The following is a 26,904-nucleotide window of genomic DNA, read 5'->3' on the forward strand; positions in this document are numbered from 1 at the left end:
AAAGACAACCTAGTTATAGCAGTTAAGATTAAAAATACACTTCAGGCTTTTTTAAACTCGAGAGAGACTGATCACTTAAAAATCTTGAAAATAGTGTGTTTCCTTCTCAAATCAGACAGATGAAAACCACCACACACTGTGCTGGTTTTGGTTTTTAAAAAAAAAGAATCTTGTTCACTGTGCTCCTGCCTACTCCCCCACAATGCTCCCCCCCCCCTTTTTTTTTTTAATATAACCCAGGACTTAAAATGACTCAACATCTTCAAATTGTTTTTGAAGAAAAATGTGAAAAACACCTACAAAGCTAGCACCAACTTTAGCCTGTGCTTTTAGATCTCCAGAATCTTCTTACCACTTGCTTTAATGTCATTTTATACACTGAAAATTCTCATTAAACTTGATGTCCTGTTGTATTCAGTAACAACCACTTAAAAGCAAGCGAGTCTTGTATCAGAACATCTTCAACTGATTAAAATAAATTGATACCTGTGAATCTGAATAAGATGAAAGAAAAATACGTCCCTTAACTCCCTGCGTCTGTAAAAACCCTCTCACCAGGCCACGGCCACATCCACTACTGGCACGAGAGCTACAGACCAAGTGAGCAGTTTTGGTTTTGTCTTACACAATTCACTTCGCTTCCATAAAAATGAGGTAACTGAAGCTTAGCTGAATGAAATTCAAATGATAGTGAGAGGGAGGTTGTAGTGAAGTGGGAGTCGGCCTCTTCTCCCAGGCAACCAGCGACAGGACAAGAGGACACAGCCTCAAGCTTGGCCAGGGGAGGTTCAGGTTGGACATTAGGAAGCATTTCTTCTCAGCAAGGGTCACTAGCCATTGGAAGGGGCTGCCCAGGGAGGTGGTGGAGTCACCATCTCTGGAGGGGTTTAAGAAAAGCCTGGACATGGCACTTAGTGCCCTGGTCTAGTTGACATGGTGGTGTCAGGGCAATGGTTGGACTCGATGATCCCAGAGGGCTCTTCCAACCTCACTGATTCTGTGATTCTGTGACTGGAAAACAGGGACCTCAAACACAGGCTGGAAGGACCTCCTCAGTCACCGCATCCCTCCATGAGCTATCATTTACCCCCTTTTCTCAATCTATCAAGCTTTATTTTAAACCTGGTTGGTCTACACCACGCCTGCTCCTGAATTCCGCTTCTCAGCTCGTTATGCCACCTCTAATTTCTAGCCCAAATTTACGACTGCCTCATACTCCTTTGTCTTTACGCCAAGTGGTCCTTCAGCTTTTAAGTAAAATCTGAAATCCTCCGACCAAGAGAAGGGTGATGGATAGAGGGCAGCCCCGAAATTATCTCGGTTATCATGACAGAAGATGAAACTGCTGATGTCCCCTGTCACGAGTCCCAGATAAACCCCTCGCAGCCGGGCATCCATCTGCACCCACCCGTCCCGGTGCCAGCTGAGGGCACTCTTCCCACTGCACGTGAGCCCGGCCATCAGACTGCTGCACGGGATCTTTGCTGTCTCATTGCAAGGAAGGATTTGCAACCCAGGAGCCTAGTTTGAACCATCTAAATCTGACTGAACTGGAAATCATCCAGTAAGCAAAGTACCGCGGACGAAACAAGAACACTGCATTAGAAATTCCCCTCAAACATTTAAGCTTCAACACAAGGTACAAAAAAATGTATTTTTTTCTCTAAATTTAGAGAGATTTTTTTTTTTAAAAATAATTCTACTGTTCAGACATGAGAAGCAAAAAGACATACTAAGACTAACATTATGTCGTGCAGTTATTTCCCCTTATCATACAACCCATGTGACCATTCTAAGTTATCTATTTTTTTGCCATCAAGGAAACTAAAAATAAGTATCCTAAGTGAACTCTTCATTCTATTTAATTGGTCAATTTTCTCTGTATAGTTTAAGAAGAAATATTTTCTGCTGGAAATTAACACACAGTACCCAAAGTCACCGCTTGCTCTATTTTACGTCACAAATGATAGCCCCATCTTCTGAGAGTATTAAAATACAGCATTCATAATTTTTCTTTCTTTGTGCACTAGAGAATCCATCTATTTTATGACTGCAATGAAGAAAATACTAAAGTATGCTGAAAAATAAGCTGTCCACACATAATGGTACACATCAGCTGTCTGCAACAGATCACCAGTAGAAAAACATCCATTTCCATGGGCAAGTAGAACAAAACAATTGATAGCTGCTCATTGCTGAGAGAGAGGTCTAAAAGTGAACAGCAAGAAGTAAAGATCGTGCGATCTACAAAATCACAATTGTTTCTACAGACACAGGAGCAACAGCCAAGCCTCCTTGCAACATCAGGCAATTTGGGATTCAGAAACCTTCGCAGCTACTTCTTGTACCACAAGGACTCAAATACTTGGTATTTTGTTTGTAAGTACCATTTTGCAAACAAGTAAAAGAGAAATTTGAGGACAAATGCTATATAGACATACACTAAATCCTTCCTTCCATGGCTTCAGCAGCTAACGTTGAAGTTGGGTCAACACCAGACACAGGTTTCCAAATTTTATGGAAAGTGGGATTAAGCAGGACTTAAAACTGGATATAAACGTATCGGTAGTAACAAACGGGACAGCGACCTGTATTTTCTTCTCACTAAAGATTTCACTTAAAGTGTCAGTAAACAAAAAAATATAAAAAACACAAACTTACGCGAGAGAGAATGCGTGCCTTTGGGTAAGTACTCAAACAGCAGAGAACTGTCCTCTCCCAGCATGTCGGCTTTCAGGGACAGCAAACTGTTCTTACTCATGAGAGCCGCGCGCAGGTTGGCGACGGTGGCAGCCTGGAGCGCGTCCTCCTTCTCCGGAGTCAGGGGCTGAGAGATGTAGCTGGCTTCCCCGCCGAGGAGGGCTTCCTCGACGCTCGCGTAGGGGTCTGGCCGCTCCACTCTGCTGTCGGAGCTGCTGGGCTCTGTCACCGTCACATCAGCACCTGCGTGACCAAAGATGCCATCAGAGACCCAAACAAATTCCTGAAGACAAGGCACACCGACCACACGTGCCCGTCTAACCAAGGGTCCAAATAACTGAGGACCAGGACCTTACCACCACCTATTTTGGCCTTATTGTCACCCTTCCCGTGTCTCGATCCCCTTTTCCAACAGTCCGAAGATGCACTTGGCCGTTCGGAGGCTCGGCAGAAAACGCACCCACCCCACAGCTGGGGCTTCTCTTCTTCCCACCCGCACCCTTCGCTCCTGCCCCGAGGAGCAAACTGCTCTTCACTTCAGTACCGCACACCAAGAAGGCAGGGCAGAGGGAGAGAGATGTGTACAGCCTCCTCCCACTCAATAACTGCATAAAAATATGATTTTTAATTTTTTTTTTCCATTAAGGTTTCAGGATGGTGTGTGCTAGCACTGAAATTACTTTCAAATATTTAAGTCCTGTTCTTCCATAATTCTACTCCAGCAGTCTGAATCATCATTCTTTCATTTCTTCCTGATGTTGAAGGTTTTGAAAAAAACAGTAATAAACAGCCTACAATAGTGCACTGCTAATTAGTATAAATTCCTTGGGGTCACTTATTTGAAAAAGACACAGTAATCAGTGGTTCCCAGCATGTATCCCAGGGTAGGTTTTATATAGAAGTGATACAGCTGAAAAAAAAAACAACCCCAAAACCAGAGATTAGCCACCTTACAACAGGTAGCTACCGAGAAATTGTATATAAATGTAACAGACTATTACAAAAACATCAGTCAACCCAAACAAAAATGAAAAAGCTGTAATAAGGTTAATTCCTCCCTGCCAAAACACCGTTTATTTTTGTGTTTTTAGGAGGTCTAGTTAAAGAGTTTCTCTGTTTGAATTTGTAGCCTGGAGAAGAGGAGGCTCAGAGGTGACCTTAGTGCAGTCTACAACTACCTGAAGGGAGGTTGTAGTGCAGTGGGAGTCGGCCTCTTCTCCCAGGCAAGAGGACACAGCCTCAAGCTTGGCCAGGGGAGGTTCAGGTTGGACATCAGGAAGCATTTCTTCTCAGCAAGGGTCATTAGCCATTGGAAGGGGCTGCCCAGGGAGGTGGGTGAGTCACCATCTCTGGAGGGGTTTAAGAAAAGCCTGGACATGGCACTTAGTGCCCTGGTCTAGTTGCCATGGTGGTGTCAGGGCAATGGTTGGACTCGATGATCCCAGAGGGCTCTTCCAACCTGATGGATTCTGTGATTCTGTGAATTTTGACTCTCATAGTCTTAAATACTTTCTGTATTTTTATGTAAAGGGAAGTGACTCTCATACTTCTCTCTACTCTTCACACGAAACAAAAAGTTACCTACAAAGGGTGCTGTTACTCCATTTATAAAGTGCTTAACACTAATTGCAATTACCTAATCCAGAATGTGCAGCAGCAGAACAGAGGGACGTGCTCAAGCCCCGATCGAGTACCTGGCAAACAGGGCTAAAGCCTCACAAATGGGGGCCTTTGTAGCGTTTGTACTATCAAGATGTAGAAGGAAAAAATCCAAATCCAAAGTGGGGACATTGATAGATGATCAGATGGAAAAAGCAGCTGTTTTTCAGATCCTGAACATTTTATTGCCTCCTAGTTCAAAATATGTTTAAAACTACTTAATGCAAGAGGCAGCTCCTGCAGTAACACCAATGGTGGCATTATTACATGTACAAAACTAACACTTTGACAAATTAATCTTGCACTTCTCAGGGCAAGGAATTCAGGTGGTGTCCATACACACCCCAGCAATAAACTTACTCCCGTACAGAAGGGAGAACTTGGGAAGAGGAGGAGTGTGGCACACTCACACTCAGTTGTAGCGTTCAACCACATCAAACCAGGGCAAGACATCAATCTGCAGAGCCTTATTAAAAAACGCTAATGAGGCCACTGGTACAGTGCCTACCTCCTGTAACCTGGAAAACTGCTAACGGAAGATCACTATTTCTATCTCCATTTTACAGCCACGGTGACTCGCTCAAGGTGCCCAGCCCACGGAGCCAGCATCCGCCAGTGAACTCCCCAGTCCCAGCCCAGGGCACGCTGGATTCCTTAACACGTTCAGATTCCCTTTACAAAGCTGAGCTGTACTGCCTGTACCTCTTGCTGTTAACTTTTTCCACTTCCTTTAAAAACCAAAAAGCCTCAAAGCAAACAAGGAAAAAACAGTCATCAGCCGAGTACTCCTACACCCCGGAGATGTACGGAAAGCCCAAGGCTGGGGGCTACAAACACAGCAGCGCAACTACGTGAACTATCAGAGATGCTCTCTCTTTACATCATTTTCCCTCCTCCATCTAAGTTTTGCTTGTATAACATCACATCATTAATTTTAATAAGTCTTAGCCAAGCAGAATAATTCAACTGCTTTGAATTTTTACATATTTTGTCATCCCTCTGCTACTGAGCGAGCGGTTAATGGGTACGCACAGTTTTCTCGATGATAATGAAGTTTGTTTTAAAAATTAAATTTTCCACATAAATTGCCATAGCTTAAAAACCAGCAGGTGTTATAAAAGGTGGCAAAGAAAGTAAATTCCTGCCCTTTAAACTGGTCATGTATGAGACAGGTTTATCAAACCAAAGCAATGATAATGCTGCTGTTCCTCTGCTCTGACATGGCAAACCACAGCAAGCAACAGGGGCCAGAAAGGGTGTTTGTCAACAAACCCGTGTTGCCAAAGAAGCGGGCAGGCAGTAAATCACCTGGAGTTTCCTTTTCCACAGCCTGTTACAGATGCTGATTGACACTTGCCAGAATCTGCTGCTGCCTGCTGCACATAAACGCTAATTGCTAAAACACACGCAGATTAATTGTAACCACAACAAGACATTAAACGTTCCTCAAAAGCCAAGATTACAGACAGACAGTGAAATAGAGGCTTCAGAGCTTCCAGTATTTATAGCTGATGTAACCTAATCAAATACATATTAAGGCAAAATAAATACCCACTTAGTCACAGAAGTACTAAAATACTCTCAGTACACCAAAACCCAAAAAGGCATGAAAAGTTCCTCCTCACGACGCTCCAAAACCACTTCTCCCTTTCTCTAGAACACGGCTTCTTGTACCAAGACGTGGCCAAAGAATTAAATGAATCAAAAGTATCCGTCACTGCCCAGTAATCCAAACTGTTTACTACAGCGCTTCAACAGGACGTAAACCAAGCGTCAGTAAATGAGCTCCTATTTTGCAATTACTCAAGGCAGGGGGTCACGTGGCAGCCCGAGCTCCATCCAGCTCCTCCACATCTCATTTTTCACACCGCTGAGACAGCCCCTGCGCCTGCACGGCTCCCAGGCACCGCGCGCGGGAAATCCCGACCGGGGCAGCGAGCTGAACAGGGGATTAATGCTGCTCTAAAAATCCGAGCTCATTAGTCTCTTTAGCAAATAATTATTTTGCAGTTATTCTACTACACCAGCCCACTTTCCAAAACGCAGAAGCTTTAGAAAAGCTTTAGTAGTTTGTTGACTTGGGTGCATTTTTTCTGTTATTATTTTCTATTTTCAATTAAAACACAGGGAATATTTTTACAGTTTTGGCAACAGAATTTCCATGCATCCCTGAGACTCTGAAAGCAACTGGCAAAGTTATTTACACATGAAAGCCTAATGTAAAAGGAATATAGGAAGCTCGATTAGGAGCACCTTCTCACAGACTTCACACACTTCATTCCCAGCCACCCTTTAACCGAGCTACAAGCTCATCTACAGACATCTGCCAGCCCCACGGGAAGGGCTGTGGCACAACTAAAGGTGATGCAACTTACTACAAGTATCCGAATGAAATGCTAACGTGATAAATTGTTTTCCAAGATGTAGGAGAAAACCGACAGTGAAAAGCATTAAATCTAGGCAAACAGCTGAAAAAAATACATGTGCCATTTCAGAAAGACCAAGGAAAAGCTTCTCCATTTTAAAGAATCCATCTGAGTACCTGCGTTAATTACTTTAACACACAACATGTTTTCCTTGTATTTCTTCTCACTGTTTCAGTTAAACCTGCTCACAGCTTAAACTCAGCTGTTACCAAACCACCTCCCTCAGTGTCTGCTTCTCTCACCCCACTTATTTCTTGTTTGCGTTGTGTTTTTACCTTCCCAGTAAAACCCCAGTGGTGTTTTCTGTTGCTACCCCTACTCCCAGTGCTATTATTCTCTTTCAACATTGTTTTTTTCAAACATTTTTTTCACCTTTCCACTTTTATTCCCACTCTCTCATGTACATATAGTTGAATATCTTCTAGAAATCTGTAGCTGGAGGACTAAAACCATTAGAAGAGAGAAAGGTGTGAATAAAAGGCACACAAGATTACATCTGCTGCTGAGAAATTCAAAGTAGGAACAAGCTCTTCCCCAAGATCTAAAGGCAACGTTTTGCCAGGTCGCTATTCTTCAATATTGCTCGTTTCGTTACGGCCTCAAGGTAAGAGGAGATCCAAGAAGTCTGTCATCCTCTCTTCCAAGTCCCTTTGCGTTTGGCAGAAATGCAGCGACCACCAAAGCTTTATGCCAGTTTCTGTAAGGTTTCTCCATCACCTTGGCAGGTTTCAGGAGCCCTTCCAACCTCTCCTCAACCCCCCTCGAATTTAGCGCCCTTTCACACAGCACGAGCCACTCCTCCAAGCACACCTCTCTGAACGGGAGGTTATCACTGCTCAGCACCTGGAGTAAACTCCTTGGGTCTTTACAAGTCCCCACAACCTCCAAAGACAACGGCAACTCAAGGACACAAGAAGCGTCCTCACCGCTCCTGCGCAGCTCACCCGATCGCACCGCTGCCGTACCCCTTTTGGCAGAACTCAAGCCCGTGGGTGCTTCAGCAGAACCAACGCCACCGTCCTGCCCGTTTCACCAGCATCCTTTCAACCCGACATCAGTAACACCATCAACAAAACCCAGCCAAAGTCACTGGCTGCTTGCATTTTGTGGACGCTTGCCAAAACTAGGGGTGACAGCAAGATCCCACAACTATCTGGAGCTAATTAAAGAACCACTGGATAGTCTTATACCCTACTCTTATTTATAAAGCACACTTGACAGTCATGAACAGTAGAACCCCCACCTGAGTCCACCAAACACTTTCCCTCCTATAGGTGAAGGTGAAGCAGGGCTGGCAAGTCATAACGCTCACCTTCTTTTTAACAGATGTAAGAACAAAGCACATAAAACCCCCCAGCAAAGTTTATATGCGGAGACAATATTCTCTCTTTACATAGATTAGGATGGAAAGGTGAGGGGAAGACAAATGTTCAGGCACCACAAGTCCTGCTGTCAGAAACAGAAAGGCAAGCATCAAGGAACGTACACTTTGGACACAAGAGCGACTGAAGTTACGTCTGAAGTGGTGTCAGCAACACCGAGCAGCTGTCCTGACGTGTGCCAGCCTTACTGCTGCATTACCTGGCACCATTTATAAGAATCGTAGAATAAATTAGATTGGAAGTGACTTCAGGGCTACTTTTGGAGTTAGATCCTGTTGCTCAGGGGCTTGTGCAGTCAAGTTCTGAATACCTGCAGGGAGAGAGATACCACAACTGCTCTGGGCCCCTGCTCCACCATTTGACTTCTCTGTGAAGAATTTCCTCCTTTTACCCCACGAGAATTTTCCTTCCTGTAACTTGTGTCCATTACCTCTCATCCTTTCCCCACATACATCTGAGAAGGGTCTGGCTCTGGACAATCCATCCACCCCTCCTTCTCTTCAAGGTTAAACCAAGCTGTCTCAGGCTCTCCTCGTATACAACATCTTGATGGCCTTGGCTCGGCTTGCTCAAGCTCATCAGAGTCTTTCTTGTCCTGGAGATCCCCAAACTGGACCTCGTACTCCAAATGTGGTCTCACTTCCCTTGACATGCTGGGTACGCTCTTCATAAGGCAACCGAGCACGCAGCCAGCCTTCGCTGCCGCCAGAGCACGCAGGCTCCTCCTCAGCTCATTACTCACCAGAACACATTTTCTGCAGAGCTGCTTTCTCACTCCTTGGCTGCCAACCCATACTGGTGGTGCATGGAGTTATTCTGTCCCACAAGCAGGACTTCACATTTGTTTTTGTTGAATTCCTGCTGTTTCTGGCACCGCTGCTTTCCAACAAATCATTCCTCCCGCTCTGGTGTCATCCAACGACTTGCTGAGGGCTCACTCCATCCCACCACCCAAGTTGTTAATGAGCAAAGTAAACGGCATCGGCCCTGGAAGCTACCTGTGATGGATGCAGACATCACGCTCTCTGGGGTTGGTGTTTAGGATCTCCTGCACACAGCTGGGTAACTTTTAGTGTGGTGGCAAATGTCTTTTTTTTTTGTTTACAACACGACAGGCAGAAAGGGCAGAGGGGGCAAAGGGAAGACGTCTCAACATTAGCAACCTCTCCCACCCCAAACGCTCATTCCTGCATCCTCCCCTCCTACTCCCTCCGTTGTACCAAGACTACGTGTATAGTTGTGAGGGGAACTTGAGCCAGGAACTAATATCTTAAAAATAAAACTGGTTTATTAAAAAAAGTTATTTTTAAACCCAGATCAGTTCCCCAATCCGGTTCACTACAGGGCTGCACAGACGTTCTCACCGGAACAACTGCAGGAGAGCGTGGGGGTGCAATTAAGTACCAAGGGAAAGTGGGAGCCACTTAAACGAAGTTTTTCTGTCAAGGGCACTGTCAAATTATGACCTGAGCCAAACTCTTCTGGAAAAAAACTGGTGAAGTCAAAGATTTAATTTTCCGAGGCTCTTCTACCTATTTGTGTCAAGTATCTATAGAGATCTGCATGACAGTAGATTTCACCTACAATTTCAGAGATGATGTTTCTTGTGTTTAGGAAATTTGGCTTGACCTCCTTATGCGCAAAAGACGTAATTAATTTTTAAACTCACAGGAAAACAAAAAACCCTTTCATTTCCTAGTGTTTTTTCTTGGGGATAAAGAAAAAAGGAGCACTCGGGCTGTGGAAAAATGACAATCTTTTACCAGCTGCTAAAAATATCCTTGAAGTTTGCATTTCAGATACCCTCTCCTTTCTAACAGAAATCCTCCAAAAGCATTTGCCAACTTTTTGTTACGCAAAACCCAGCACTGTCACATGCTGTAATATTTACATAGAGAAGTGATGCCACGAGCTACCTTGGTTTTGATTAGCACTGTTTTACGACCATAATAGTATACACGTGGATATAATAAATGTGCGCAGCACTCAAAATAACTCCAATTTCATAACTCAGGAAGCGATCAGGCAAAAAAATATCTGTTATCATGCAGATATTTACAGAATCACAGAATCAATGAGGTTGGAAGAGCCCTCTGGGATCATCGAGTCCAACCATTGCCCTGACACCACCATGGCAACTAGACCAGGGCACTAAGTGCCATGTTCAGTCTTTTCTAAAACCCCTCCAGGGATGGTGACTCCACCACCTCCCTGGGCAGCCCCTTCCAATGGCTAATGACCCTTGCTGAGAAGAAATGCTTCCTAATGTCCAACCTGAACCTCCCCTGGCCAAGCTTGAGGCTGTGTCCTCTTGTCCTATCGCTGGTTGCCTGGGAGAAGAGGCCGACTCCCACTGCGCTACAACCTCCCTTCAGGTAGTTGTAGACTGCAACTAAAATACTATTTTAGAATAGTATTTCTAAAATAAACCAGGCTTGTTCTACACAAATACGACCTGATTTTATATTGATATTTCTGCAGTGGTATTCTAAAAGCACGAGTGTATCTCCATCTTTGTTTTCCTCAAAACACTCATCAGTGAACGAATTGGGTCGATGGTTGGACTTGATGACCTTTTAGGTCTTTTCCAACATTAACAGTTCTATGATTCTATGAATACCAACTGGAACATTCCCTCCACTCCTCCAGATAGCTGAAAAAAAAAATATCAATTTTTCCTCTCTTTCCCGTAATATTTGTTTTTCTAACAGTGAATCCAATTCTGCAGATATTTTGCTGTGGTCTGTGTCAGCAAAAGGAGCTCCTGGCCCCAACCCAGCTGCTTGTCACTGCTCTCGCAACGCCTGTTAGTGACCTCAGCTCAACTGTTTGTAGGGCTACAGAGTAAACCTGGTCAACAAACTGATCTTCCCCCAAACAAGATACAACAAAACACCCAAACCCAAAGAAGAGAGAAATGGTTAAACTGGATGAGTTAATTGGTTCTGAAACTACTCTAAAATGGAATAATACAGTGGTCCTTGCAGGAGCAGGAATGACTGAGCAGTGCACAAATACCTTAAGCCACACTCTTGTTTCCCCACAATACAGAGAATTGTTCAGTAACTTCAGACTAGCACTTGAAAATACCCAGGCTGACTGTAAGCTTAACCTCTTTTTCTATGTCTCCTAACTTAAGGAGTCAAAGGACTGATGTGATTCTCCGCTGCTCCTCAGTACAGAAATAGTCTCTTGCTGCACATGGATAAACACAAACACGAAGGGACAGAAATACAACATTAAAGTATCACATTAAATATGAACACTAGTGCTCATGATGTGACAGGATGCTGAGCTATAACCTTTGAAAACCCTCAGAGCAAATATTTACCTTTTGAAACAACTGCCTGTACGAAACGTAGGGGGGGGAAAAAGAAAAATCTGAGACCTATACAGCCAAGTCAGTTTTTGGGGTTTCATTCCTAGACACTGCATCGAAAGAATGAATTCCTGATGTGTTTTAATGCAAAAGCAGCACTTCAAATAGGAAAGTGAAAGTCCTGCACAGTGATGACTGCAAAGTAGGATTAGAATTTTTTAATGTTAAAACCTTCTTGATTTCTCACTTGTAATTTCAGTAAAGAAACAAAAAAGGGTAAAAAAAAATTTTTTTTGAAAGGTTGAGATCTCTGTAAGGATGAGCCTAGTGTAACCTTGGCACAAGGAACACATAAAATAGTGAGAAGGGCACTCAGGAGAGGGGAAGTGCCTCTGATCTCTGGAGTTAAAGCAGATTAACAGAATCAGGGCTGTTACCATAGGGAGGAGGAAGAGGAGGAGGAGGAGGAGGAGGGCTTTGGAGCCTGGGGAAAATGGAATGCAGGGTGGGGAAAGGAAACAGACACTGAGCTTTGAGCTAAGCTGGTTTAGGGTGGAACCATTTTAAAGCCAGGGTGTAGCCAGGGAATAAGTGTCTGGGTTTAAAGCGATGATTTTCGGTTCCAGACTTGAAAATAACCTGACCTAACCCTTTAATAACAGGAACGCAAGAGTTATCAGGATGCAATCTTTGCAGGAATAATTTCGTTAGCCTGTAGCTGTGATGATATGGAGAACCTGCATTATTCACTGAGCACTCTCTGCAATGTTCCTGCAAAACTCAGCACACGGACACAGAAGTCAGGTTTGTTTTTTTGCTTGGTTTCGTGTTTTGCTGCAATTAGCAGCTACCTCTGTGCAGTAACTCCATGGCCACGAAGAGAGTACCAAAGACGGTCTAGAAACCTGGGCAGCTCCGTAAGCCAGAGGAATGCAGAACACGGGCTAAGCTGGTTTTGGCACTAAGGAAGAATTCTGGGGGTGGCATCAGAGCACAGATCTGTAACCCCTCCAGGTCTGGCTGGGAAAGCCAAGCCTGACATCGCTGACCACCACTGCTTAGGGCATCAAAGTATCTCCCCAATAAAACCATCATTAAAACCCTTCCATTGCAGCAAAGAAAATTTTAACACCTTGCACCATAACTACAACTTCATGAAAAGCAGGTGGAAAAATGTAGTAATTAACTTAATTTTCCAAGTGGCAGGCTGTTTGTAATTTATTATTATCTACCCTCAAAAATACTCCAACACTTTTCCAATAAGCTGAACGTTCTGGTCCAAAACGTTCATCTTCCTTAAAAAGTGATCTTTCCAAAACTGAGCATAAATGATCTAAATTATGAACTAACAGTAGGAAACTACCAAAATTTGAGCCTGTTTTTTTCAGGACATCAGATATTAATCTGACAACGGACATTTTAACCAGCCTAATTTTCATTCACGGCTGTACCAACTACTTAAACACCTGTCTTAAGTTTTTACATTGCAACCAGCACTCAGACCATGGCAGATGGATTGGAGGCTCCACCTCTTCAAAGCAAAATCCATTTAAAGGAGGAGTAAAGACCATCTAGTTCCAACCCCCCCTGCCACAGGCAGGGACACCCTTCCCCTGACCAGGTTGCTCCAAGCCTCATCCAGCCTGGCCTTGAACACTGCCAGGGAGGGGGCAGCAACAACTTCTCTGGGCATTTCTTATACTCCTCTCTCCTACACCACACTACCCCTCCTTCCTTCGCTTTCCCCATCTCTATTCCATGTTGGCATAATCCTTCACACCAAACAGCCTCCATCACCGGTTGCAAAGCCCTATTCTTTCTGAATCACACTGTGTTTTCTTTATTTCTTCATTAATATTAACCTCCAGTACTAGCCTGCAGATCTTTTTTTCTTCTCTTTTAAACACCAGCTCTTCAGGACAGGTAAACTGATTATTTATAAAGCATCATGTAAAGCCATAAGTATTACACAGGTTTTGCAGAATAAAAATCTTAGAGAGTTCCTTGAACACCTGAATCCTGAATCCAAACACAATGCTCAATTTTTTCCTCTTCTCATTATACAAGACCTCTGTTCCACTACTTGGACTAATATGCTTGCCAGCTATCACAATGGATTTTTCACTGTTTTTCTAAAAATAATATTTTTTTTTTTAAATCAAGGAAAGATTTGAAGATTTGCATTGAAAAGGTGGAAGAGTCACAAGAAGCCTGTCAGCTTGCTGAGAAAAAGACTTTTTTGCAAGAATAAAATCATCCTATAATAAGACAATCTACACATTCACCTACCTGTACTCAGACAGGTGCAGAGACCTCACCTGCACAAAAACAGCTGAGAGTTCATCTAGACAGAGCTCGCTCTTGCCTCCCTCTGAAGCCTTCGGAAACGTAAGCTCACTATATGATCCAACTGTTAGGCATCTGTGCTCACCAACAACTCCTGTAATCATAATTTGCTCCCTAGAAACCCAGACGGAAAAGGGAATAGGAAAAGTCTGACGACACCAGCTGTCTGCAGCCTTCGCGGAGAGCCAGCAGCACAGCTCCCTGCAGCAGGCTCTGAAATCACATCGTGTCATTGGAAAATGATGGACTTGAACGTCTCCTCACCACGAGGGAGGAAACTTGTGCATAATCAAAGACTTGGATGGGAAAATATTAAAGGAACTTGGAACTCTGTGAAGTCAGAAGGATACAGTGAAGTGCTGTCCATCTTTCCCACAAAGGTCACACTACTCTGGGCTTACTTCAGTCCTGAAGCTTTTCTTCCAGAATACAACTTCACTACACGTAACCGAAGTAAAGCAAAAAGTTCCCAAACTGTAACGTCTTTTAAAATGACAGTTCTGGTTTGTAAATAATTACCTTCATTTCACAGTCAATTGGCACACAAAAATTCACTCGCAGCTTTAGAGTGCAAACACTCAGAAGATGTGTGGGAGTATTTCCTTGGAAATAAATTCCTGAATCATAACGACTATGCTTGAACTAACACATTAATAAAACCATCAATAAATTCTTCAAAAGACACCCTCCAAGTGACAGAGTTTTCCATTATATGAAGAGGCAAAACCAGCAACATTTTGCTAGCTTAACAGCTCTTCTAGAGAAGATAACTGTCATCTTAGGTGAGAACACCTCTAATACCACCCGATCCTGCAGTACAGGCACTCAGGACGTGTAATCCTGTAAAAAGTTTATCCAGCAACGTTAAAGGAACAGCAACCTAAGGAAAATGAAGATGCTCAAGGCACAAAACTACTTCATAAGCATCTTTGATATCAAAGACTAACAAATAGCAATGTGTTTCTTTAGAAAACCTACAAAGTTCAAGAGAAAAGGTTAAAATAAAAGGCAGAGCTGTTATTTTGGCAACTCTGTGGAGGAAATTCTTCTTGGCTCCGTTATGAAGAAAGTTATTATTTATAAAAGCCCATCCCTCAGTTTACTTTGGAGAATTGCTGTTCCAAGTCAACGTGGCTTCGTGAGGAAAACATATATATGAACGTTTCATAGAAGGAATGAGAGCGACATCCTGAACGACCCAGATTGCAGGAGGAAGACACTAACTAACTTCTAACATGGACTCTCTCTCCTAACTCAGCTTCTGCACTGCCAGAAGGTCTGTGTTAGTCCTCCAGTACAGAAGCATTTGCAAATAGTACCCCAATTATCCCACAATGAGGGCTTTCAGACTGAACAAGCAGCATCTTAAAATAACTGAATGGATCAGCAAAGTGAATGAGAAAGAACAAAGAGTTCTAGGTAACTTTTTTCCTCTTAGCTACTTATGAAAGAACATTCAACACCCATTTCCTCAGCAAAGGAGTACCTTTTCATCTTAGCTATGAACAATACAGATAGGGACATTTCTAAATAAATTAAGTAAAAAAAAAAAAAAGAGCCCTAGACGATGAAGTCTGTTTTAAAGAATGAAGTCTGACACTACCAAATCAAAGACAACTTCCAGCTGAAATTTTAATATATCCTAAAGACTCACTACACAGTGCAGACACCTGTCATTATCCATTTTCACACAAGAGAATAAATTTTTCTTCACGCATAGGAGTTAAGTTTGCAACACCTCTTGTCTACTTCTGAATTCTAGCAGGAAAGAGAAGAACCTGGGGTACTGCTAACCAACCCAAGCAGAACCCTGGAGGCTTGGTAACTTGGGAGATGGAGCAGTTTTCAAGGGGGCTGCTCCAGCTGCTGGAGAGGGGAAATACTAATGGGAGCCCAGAAGACCCTACTGCTTGTAGGGACCAAAACAGAGATGGTTTGGGGTAGCAGGGATGCTTTCACTTCATGCTGAAAGAGAAGCAACCTCATCTGAGTGACCAGCTCTGATTTCGCCCAAACCACACATCTATGGACACGAGCACGTGAGAGGCTTGCTGCTGAGGAGATGTCCAAGTGTTACCTGAAACTGAACGCACACAGACCTCAAATCCTCTGAATTCATACCCAAAAGGTCCCCCAAAAGACAAGAAAATTCAACCTCAAGTGCACACAGTGAAAAATGTTGCTATTTGTTTTTTCCTTTTGCTTTACCAGCACTAGTGGAACACTGGAACTACTCCCTCAACCACCACCACTGCTCTGCTTCCCCCTTCCGTCGTTAGAAACACCTCCTTTATCGGAAACCACATTTAAGACAGGATTTGGAACAAATAATTTGATTGTGCCTGCTGATGCGCTGTCTCAGCACTGTGCTGAGTCAACACCCAGAGCCATCTTCCTCTCATTTGCACACAGTTGTAAAGAAAAAAGGCCATTTCTATATAATTCCTTAACAATTAGGAATTAAGTAATCTAGACATCATTCAGCTTCCAGTAATAGTCTCTTGTATTTTGCACCATTTTCAGTAAAGACATTCAATCTATGCCCAGTTTGCCAAGACAATCAGAGCTGCAGTTCTGCTTCTGCAGTCACTCCAGCACGGCTGGTTTACTTCATATACCTGTCCAAACCCCCCACACCTCACAGACAGTACAAGGATCGAGTTGTTTTTATGGGATACCATGAAAATGAATAATATTTGTGTGTGAAGAGCACACCAGGCAATCCCTGCTGAATCTTCATTCAAAACCATCCTAAAATACATGCATCATAAAAACAGGATTCGTCATAAATCACTGTTATCTCAAGTTATCTCGCATTTTTCTTCTAACTGACGTTGTTTAGATTTTATCATCTGCTAATTAGAATAATTACATGCAAGCTTGCTGCAGCAGATAACTCTAAAACATAATAAATCTAAAGCCATTTGTAGAGTCACCCGTTCAATGAAAACCGCGTTTGAACTTCAGTCTGTAACCAACTTACACATCCTTTTTCAGCCCATAAAGACTCTTCAGACTTTCAGTACTATTTATATTGCTTTTTTCATCTGAATTTGGCAACACAACCGTATATAATCTCACACGCCCTTCTCCTGGCTGACTTGGACTCTGGTATGCAATGAAACATAGGCTAGCTCACAGCACAGACTAAGTTCTTCAAGTCAGCTTGGAGGAGTTTAATACCACACTCTCTTTAAGTCCTTGGGGAAAAAAACACCCAAACTCCTGTATCAGTAGCATTCTGGACCTATTAATTGCCAGTGATTAATGAATCAAATAGGACAGTTATCTTGAGACATAAAATAACTACTGAAGATTCAAAAGTCAAGAAAACATTTTTCTCCCCAGCTATACACTTCAACAGCAGCCACTCATCTCAGACTACAAGTAGTCGCACATCAAAATACATTTGAAGCCTTAGTAGTACCTCAAAAAACTGCACTATTCTTAAGAGTTACCAAACACTTACATTGCCATTACCAGCAACAAGCTCTGGTGATATTCTTACACACGAGAACATGACACCTGAATATCAAGAAGTACTGGAGATAGTATCTTTGAGACTAAATTACACCTGTGTGTGGTGTAATTACATCATCAATATATGGTGCAAAGAAAATTCTTCAACCTTGACACCAGTTTGCACAGCTGGTACAATAAATTCCTACCTTTTCTCTCCTTAATTCCAACAATTATAACGGTGTTTTAGGGGTGATTTATGTTCAAGGCCAAAACAAAACTGCCAACTTCTTGCACAGGAGAACCAGCCTGCGTTGCTGTGACACTAAGCACCAGTGCTTGGTTCTTTTGAATTTCTACATTTTTCAGTTTCTGGCAGGCTAATAATTTCAGACTGATAAGATCATACCGTAAACAGATCAAATTAACTCAACGTTTTTAATTTCAGCCACGAAAATCGGAAGAATGACTTACTGGGGTCTCGACTGCTGTACGGCCATCCTGAGGCAGGTAAAAAAGATGGCATTGGAGAACTTGCCCTGCTGTCATCCTCCACTTGCTGCGTAATATGCCGCACAGTTTCTTTGTTTTTGCGGTTCTTCCTGCGCCCAGTGGGTTGCCAGCCATCCCCTACTCCTTGTTCTGAGAACGCGTTCTGTATTGCACTATCCTTGGCAGAATGTAGTTCACTCCCTCCATAATGCGACGGTGAAACCTGCTCCTCTTTGATACGTAAAGACCCATAGCCCATGTCACTAGACCAAAGAGACTGGGATGAAATGTCTTCGTGGCTGTCTGTTTTTGGTTCTTGATCCTCTTTGCCATAACTGCTCCCTCCCTCATGGCAGCTGGCAATAGCTGAGTCTCCAGAAGAGTTTGCTGGACTTGTTCGCCGAGCTAACCAGGGAGATATACTCCTGCCAGCCACCACTGCTGAAATCAAAGCATCCGTACTACTGCTGGAAGGGGCTCCAAGTTCATAATCAACGAGGTCATCCGAGGCATCAGACTTTATGCTGATGTCGAGAGCTGCTTTTATGAAATTGTGACAGGCCTGTACGATATCTGTCATTTGCAGATAGCTAGCGGCCGACATCACCTCGATGACGTTCCTGCTGGTCAGCGCTAGGTGTGCAGAATACATGAAGTCAATGATTGCTTTGAAGCCTTGTGCAGTGACAATGTCTAAATGGGTGACCGTGGCCTGGTCGGAGGTTTTCTGTACCTGGCAGTAGAGCGTTTTGAAGTAGCGACTACTCCCAAGCAGAACGTTTTTGTGAGCTTTAAATATCTTCCCCTCCACTATAATGCAAACGTCGCAGAGGATGCCGTGTTGCCTCTGCTCGTTCAGCTCCCGCAGCAGATGACGGTAGTGGGAAGCGATCTCCATATCTTCCTTTCGGTTATTCATCTGGAGATCTTTGTGTTTCCTCTTCCACAAGTCCTGTATGGGGAAGGAAATGACAGTATTACGAAATCCAACACAAGCTTACAGATGTGTTTTTCAATGACTGAGAGACAAACCCCAAGTTGGACCAAATTAAGTAACAGGTTCATGTGGAAAGAATACCACAAAATACAACTACCGCCCAGACAGACTGCACGTTCATTACACGATGCAGCTTATTTTTACCAGACTTCAAATAATTTACGTTAAAAGGGACTAGATTTGAAGCTCAATCCTCCAGTGGCCCATAACATCCCAGAGAAACATTTCTTTAAATTACTACAGACTTGTAAGCAAACCTGTCTTAAGTTACGTGGTAAAACAGCTGTCAGTTTTTACTGTTTGCGTTCAGTAAAGTTTGGTTTTGAAAGAGGTTCTACACTTGAAACCGTGCTGATGGAGACAAACTCCTGAAGAGCGCTCTGTAACACAATTTCCTCAAGGGAACAAGCATTATGTGTAGCACACTGAGTAGCTGAAATCCTCCGACAGCAAAAGCCAACTGAAACCAGCTATTTCCCTCGCTATATTGCCGTTGAGGGGCTATAAATACTGGTTTCAAGTCAGAAGAGCAATAGGCAAATCCAAGACCACACATCACAAAATTGTAAGTCCCCACCCAAACTAAACTGGCAATAGATCAGAACTACGAAATTAATGTTATTTGAAGCTTAACTACTTATAAGTACAAGATTTTTAACTGTGCAATAAAGCATGTTATTTCCTTGGCTTTATATCTCAAAGTTTGCCCCACAACCACCACAAGATTCTAGAGAAATCCTAATAATCACCTAAACATGCATGTTTAGAAAGGATGCTTGACCAAAATAACAAAGCATCCATCAAGCTGAGAAGAATTCACAGGATTTTTGATCACCTTTCGTAAAATTTGACAGTATTATCCAAAAAAAAGGCTAGTTAGTGACAGCAGCAAGGCACAGACCCATCTCTTGTAAGTTATGCCCAAAATTATCCTTCCCTTACACCTCAAAAGAGAAAAATGGGTCTTAAATGTGGATATGTCGACAGTAATCAATGGCATTAATATTTTCAGATTGAATTTTATCCCACCTGCAAAGTACAAATATGGGAGAAGGAATACATCAACATGGATGGGTGCACACACACAGTTCTCGCAGCGTTCCTTCAGTCACTCCTACCACAGCAGTTTTGTCCGTTGTCCACTCAGCTGCACCAGAAACTCCCTGCCCTTCGTCTCCCAAGGTGACACCGCACTGGTATGAGGCGTATCAACACATTCCTTCTCTCAAGTGAGATGACTTCAAGTTCACAACGCTCAGGGTGTCAAGGATGGACGCGGGCAGCACCAGAACAGACCGATGAAGTACCCTCCGCGACACCATACCTCGACTGCCTCTGCAACTCCACACTCGCCTTTGTTGCCACAGCTTTACAAATGCCTTGGTATTAATTTCTGTCATTTTATCTAGCTTACACCACTCATTTGGAAGTTACTATCAAGATTTATATACCGTGTAACAGTGGTTTAATGGTGCAACTAATTCAGAGCGACGAGCTGCCACACAACGTGAAAGATATCTACTCCTTTCTCTCAAAAACTTAAATTTGTTCCAATATAAGTTCCAACTGTAAAATTGACGTGTGGGTCCACATGTCAACATACAACTGTAAAATTGGTGTCTGCTGACAAGACCAAATTCCGAATGCAATTATGGGCAGGCGCACACATCAGAAGCCTGGATTTAGGCTACTGGTGGTTGCTCATAAACCCCAAATCACTGAACTTCTGAGGTCTGACGGTCCTGAAGCGTACGTGGTTAAACACAAGCGCTGTCAGTAAGGAGGCTGACGCGAGCTTGAAGCAGCTTTCTAACATACATCGAGTTCAAACACAATTTCAGTCCCATCTGTTCAACTTGGCTCCCAGCAGTGGGCAGCCCTAGGACAGCCATGATTAAGAAGGTTTCCCGACACACACAAGTGGGTTTCCCGTACTGTGGAACACAGATCCCTAAGCCCTCTGCCCCCTTCCCCTGGGCTGGGCTATTATTATCATCTACAGGAGCAAAATAGCTACAGTTCAGCCAACACCATTGGTTAGAAAGCAACCCCTCAGCCCACAGAACATACGTGACGCAGGAGAACGGTTCTCTCTCTTCTAGAGAGCCACCTGATGATTCAAAAGTTCAAGTCATGCAAGATTGCCTGCACGAGCCTCTCCAGTTCTGCAAGAATGGAGCTGTCTCTTCGGCACTGTCAGAAATGCTAATTTTCAAGACCAGCTCCTCCCTGATCATTGAGAAGCATTTGCTTTGCTCAAGAGAGGAAGAACCATCTTCCTGCAACACAAACAGGCTGAACTGTTGGTTATGTATTTCAGATTCATACAGCTTTTCCACAGAATTAAGCACAGAATGCACGAAGCAGCTTATTTTTTTTTTATTTGAACTGGAAGAGGTCAATGATAGTGTAGCTTTACACTCTCTGAATGATGCTACCCATTTACCACAGAAATCTGCCTGAAGACCTCAAATCTAGTTCTCACACAGAAGCCATCTCCATCTCAAATAAAGAAACGAAATAAAGAAATAAAAATCAAACCAAGAATCAGAGTTGGGAAGTGAGGAGGGAAAAAAAAAAAAAAAAAGAACAACTGATTTTTCAGGTGTTTTGCCCGAGAAGGTTGTGCTAGAAGCAGCCGGCACAGCAGGTCTAACCCAGCTCTGAGGGTGGCTGCCACCGCTTCCCAGCGCCTTCGTGTTTGAGAGAACCGCCTCTTAAGGCAGAATGACAGTTCAGTTTTGTCTTTATTCCAGAAACCACGACTGCGTCTACTTTTAGGAGCTGAAGAGTCAGCTTAGTCCCCTCAGGAAATATGAATTGCCACATAGGATCAAGTGAGTTGTCCATCACCAATCCTGTCTTCAGCAGCTGCCACATCCCCATGATTCAGAGGAAGCACGCAAGAAAACCTCACGGCACACGATTACGAAGCGATCAGAAGGTTTCAGATATGGCATTTCCTTTTGCTGTTCCTTCACAGGTATAAAAATCCATATTCTAAGGCAGAATCTCTCTGGAATTGGGGGGAGAGGGTGGAAAAAAGTTTCCTGCAAGGATAATTTTCTCTTCCTCGGTTTAACACAGATTAGCATCAGGAGTACTTGTCAATGTCTTCACTTGCGTTTGTGCAACAACAGCTTTTCTTCTTGAATGTTTTTCACCTGGAAATCACACCAATTCCTTGAGATTTTATTTGTTTACTATTTCATACGTTTATTCAGCTTAGTTCAGTGCGTTGGGTTCCGCCTCACAGTCTATTTTAGATACACTTTGTTCTTTGTTTAAGCTGCCTACGGCAGAAACCCAGATTAAAATATTTGACTCTTGATACCTTTGGTTTAGACTGGACCAGTTTGAGGTTCAGGCACTAACCTGGTACTTCTTACGGATGAAGCTAGCCTCTTCAGGAACCAGCTTTTCTCTGACTTTATTTCCTATCAAGGGATTTTTACTAAACACACACACACAAAAATATCTATGCAAGATTCCTTACTGGCTTCCCTCCCACCCACCAAGCTCTTGACAGAAGACACCCTCCAGGCAAGCCGTGGATGAACAAAAGCGTGTCATTACGGATCGTACAGTCCTTGTGTGGTACTTGCCCACATTGCCAAGGACATCGGGGACAAGAGCAGAGGGTGGGCAGGTACCTTTGGGACAAGAAAGCAAAAATACCTGACATTCTAAAATATGACGAATATAAGAAAACAAGGAAAAATAATCATAATATCATTCCTCTACACCAAGGGAAGACAACTTGTCCTTGTTCCAAAGCACTTTAAGTATAAAGAGACAGAGAGATGAATGTGGAAGATGCCCAAAGAGCAGCATCCTTTCCACTGACAGGTCAGCACATTACAATACTTTCAAGTATGCAAGCAACGATGTGGGTACTCCTGTGTTCAGTCTAATCAATAAAACTTAACATCTTCCAAACCAGCAATTATGATTGCAGATGTCTTGATCTCCCTCTGTCTAAAGGTCTGCTACCTTACACACATCGCTCCACATTCAACGTTTGTCACAGCATTGTACCTTTTAAATGAGAGGTCTTTAGGGGAGAAAATTAAATATGCCTCAAATTCAGAGGAATTAATTAGTTTTCTGTCTACCCATGTCAAACCAGAACATCCGTTTAATGTCAAGGATCACTAGGGAATTAATCCAAGTTAAATTTAAGGCAATTTGCTAGTAGTTAAAAATTCGGGAAGCTTCAAAACCCTGTGCTCTTGTGTTCCAATTTTACATGCCGTTCTGTGGCTTGTTGTTAGGGGTTTTTTTCCCCTTTTCCTGGTAACGATATTTATCTCCACTTAAAGGATGTCGTGGAAAGATTTCTTCAGAAAACCAGTGGAACTTCTAGTGGAAGCGTGGTAAAGATGGAATAAACTGTGGAGATTTTTTAGAAACAGACCTCGAAGATCAATGATATATTTTTTTTGTTTTATCTTGGGTCTTTTTAGGACACTGAAGGATTTCAGAGTTGAGCACCTACTAAAATCCTTTAGCCTGGGCCTGCGACGACAGCACATGGCCACAGTACAGCTTTCCAAGAAGCCAATGAACCGTAAAAGCTCATCTGTAGATTTTCAACAAAATAAATTGTAGATCAGGCTTTCTTCATAAGTCAATTTGCAGACAGTACAGTAACTCAAGTCTGTTACTTTTCCAAAAATAACAAAAAAAAAAAATTGTCCCTAAAGAAACAACACTTGGATGTAACAGCAAAAAGAACAAAACATGAACAGATTTAATAATCACTTTCATGCAAACTTCTGTCAAGATACAGGCCAGCTTTTTGTTCTTCATGTTGTCAAAAATCTGGTTTTAAAGTAAGCTTTAACAATTTATATACTCTCTAACCCTAGCTAAAATGAACCTAGTTCTACAAATATACCAGCTGTGAAAACTATTTTGCACTATCAGTACAGTTATTTGAACACGAAAATATCACCTGATGACATAATAAGAGTCTAAATAAACACAATCTTCACCTACTGTTGGAAAGGTTTTAAAAAGAGTAACCAGTAGTACTTACAAAGCCAACCTCGCACCCATTGTAAGTCTCCTGATCAAAATCTTTACACCAGTAAAATTAAGGGGTACAAATCCGTTGCATCGAGAACTCAGCACATGATTTGAATTTTGAGAAAAAGCCACAGTCAAGCAATGGCATACATACATGAAAGCCTCTACAGCACAGTCCCCCGGGAAATTGTGGGGACAAAAATAAACTCCCTTGACTCAGAAGGAAAACAGGGGAAAAAAAAAAAAAGAGGACTAGAGGGGGGTTTTGGGTTTTCGTTGTTGGTAAGGCTTTTTGTTTGTTTATTTTTGCTGTCACAGAATATAAGCAAACAAAAAATTTCAGCTACATGACATTTAGTCTGTTACAATTTTCTAAACATGTTTCTACACTTAATACTAAGGACACAAGTTATGAGTACCAAAATATTCACCAGTGCACTCCTCCACCAGCCACTCCACGCTCCCTCGAGAAAACGGGCCAACTGGAATTTAACCAAAAATGTGTTGTTTCCTCCCCCCTCTCCCTTCAGAGAAAAGTAAAAACAGATTAAGGAAGAACTCAAATTCACTCCAATGGTTTATTATACAAAACCCCAACTAACACACCCCACTTCTCTGCTTCCCCCGTGTCCCATCCATGTCTCCACTCCCAAGACATTCCAACATTTTTAAAATTCCTCTGCAGAGGAGCTCTGTAAGGTGAGATTGGGCTTGAAACGCCTCCTTGCACACCGAGACACAGCGTGTATACGAGTTTCACTTTTATCCAGTTAAAGACAACAGACACACACAGGATTCCTCCTGTCCACATGCCCTGTGCAGAAATAAGGGGAGAACAAAAAAAACCCAACGTAACCTTAGCAGCTGAAAAGGACGGTACCTATAGTTGTTCTCCTAAATGAGAGAGCAAGAAGACTTGGGATATTAATGAATGTTAACTCCCTGCAAAGACATCACTCCTGAGCTTTACAAGCACAAATCTCCAGAAGCAGTGTTTGCACATAAGTGTGTTTGAGGAAGAAGAGCACACAATTCTAGAAGAGTTTCAATTTCTTGATATAAGATACCCCAAAATTATATTTGTACGTTCAGCTTTGTTCACAGTAGATGCAAGTAACAGCTCATGCAAATGAACAGCTACCAAAAGAAACTCTCCTATCCTATTCTGATTCACAAAACCGATCATTCGTTGTTTAAGTTGGTCATTCCAACCACAACCCTGAATTCAAAGAGAAAGAGGCAGATGTTTGTCAACAGACCAAACCAGACCCTTGGGCCAAAGAGGTTACTCGCTACGCACGGTTTCATGAAAACAGCAGCGTACCACTTTTCCCTTACAACTGGGGATGAGAATGTTTAATTACAGCCCAACACTGCATGTTCATCCTTATCGGTTAGGAGGCACAGGAAGAAAACAAAAGTTTAGTCATTCAGTTTGGGAAATACTATAGAATTATAGAAAAGGCAAGAATTTGAGAGGTAAATGATTTTCAGTGCACTTAAAGACAAATACTAGTTATATTTTTATTATGAAATTTAAGAGGGTCACTCAATTCTCTATGACTGTAGGGCAAAAAAACCCCAAGCCCCTACAAGTATTCAATTAACACCTGCCTGATGAAGACTGACTAAAATTCCTCTAACTTCAAGCCAATTCTACCCCACCATCCACAGCATTAAAACAGCATCTCCGTTTAGCATCTCTGTAGCAGTTACAATCCAGAAAGCCCATGAGTAAAGCTCAAACAGGAGCAGCAGGACAAGCACTACACCCTCAGCAGCTGTAACACACTGGCAAAGAAACCACTCGCTCGAACTGCTAGTTCTCAGGGTGGGCAAAGAGATTTCACCTCCCCATCGGTCCAAGTTTGATTTAGTCAGGAAATACAACACATTTAAGACATCATCAGTTTACAGTCGCTTCTACCATGAAAATACATAGACCTGAATGCAATTAGGAAATAAAAGAAGTCAAATTTCAGCAAAAAGAATGACATGCAAAACACTACGTGCTTCTAGTCATTCATATCATCAAAGCTTTGTTTCTGCAATCCAAACATGAACCACAAGCGAAACGTAACTCCAATAAGCAGAATATAAAGTAACAAGGAGCTATCATTAAACATTTCACTCTCTACTCCAAAACTTTAAACCAGAGACCTGGCTTCGGCCTTTGACCTGTCAAACCATCTACCCGAAGTCACGGGGCCAGCCATATCGTGCAGAAGCTGGACCCTACAAAAGTGCAAGCAAAAGACAGGATTTCTGAAAGTATCTTAGAAAAATCCATTTATTAACCTTCATTAGCTCCAACAGCTTATGAAGGATTTCAAGAGAAAACTAGGTCTGAAAATGAAAGCTAAGGGAAAACTGATAGCCTCCACATCTTGGAAGGAGGGCAATTAGAAAGTAGAATTAGAAATTTATAAACAATAAAGTTAAAAATAGGAGGGAAAAAAAAAAACAACAAAAAAAAAGACGAAAGATGCACATTTTGCTATAGTGAAGAGATTTTTAGTGACTTTGTTAGAGAACACATACAAACTTTAATATAAAAAAAAAAATAAATACAATCCAAGACAATTACTCCTTACCAGTAACAAACTGGGTTCCAGGTCTAGCGTTTCTCCTACAACAGCTGAGGACATCAACAGCCCTAGGGCAGCACAGGGAGTGCACTGTTCCGCGACCTTCCGATAGCACTGGTGTGAACTCTTGTAGGAGAAAGACAGAACTATGACAAAAAAAAAAAAACAGAAGAAGTTATTAGCATTAAACTACAAGGTTACTGAACAACAGTGATACATCTTGAAGTCCTGTCCCTCCAAACTCACTGTTATAACACCCCTATTTATGACCTACTGAACCCCAAAAAATGTTAACTCAAAGTGTCTCCATACACTGCAGGTAATTAAAGCCTGGTTACCTTTCTGCAATAATATAAGCACGAGTTACTTCTTAAAGCATGGGAAAAAAAAGTCTAATTTTAGACACTAAAACTTCAAACAGATCCTTGAAACAACAGTGTTTCCTGTTCGGTAGCTTTTCAAAACATTCTCACTTTAATGACTTTTTAAAGAGACATTTGTGGCC

The 26,904-nt window shown here is 42.5% G+C and overlaps 1 protein-coding gene across 8 annotated transcripts in view; it reads right to left on the minus strand.

The window, feature by feature from the left end:
- ZBTB46 (zinc finger and BTB domain containing 46) overlaps positions 1–26,904 on the minus strand; it is a 55,789-nt gene that overhangs the window by 20,120 nt on the left and 8,765 nt on the right. For all 8 annotated transcript variants that reach the window (XM_068416222.1, XM_068416221.1, XM_068416218.1 and 5 more), the window contains 3 exons: positions 26,406–26,545; positions 17,766–18,735; positions 2,662–2,943 (listed from right to left, as the gene is read on the minus strand). In XM_068416222.1, coding sequence (XP_068272323.1) covers positions 2,662–2,943; positions 17,766–18,735; positions 26,406–26,459 — 1,306 coding nt within the window. In that variant the 5' untranslated portion in view covers positions 26,460–26,545. The remainder of the gene's footprint in view (positions 1–2,661; positions 2,944–17,765; positions 18,736–26,405; positions 26,546–26,904) is intronic.

The sequence above is a fragment of the Nyctibius grandis genome, chromosome 19 (genome assembly GCF_013368605.1).
Source record: "Nyctibius grandis isolate bNycGra1 chromosome 19, bNycGra1.pri, whole genome shotgun sequence".
NCBI lineage: Eukaryota > Metazoa > Chordata > Aves > Nyctibiiformes > Nyctibiidae > Nyctibius > Nyctibius grandis.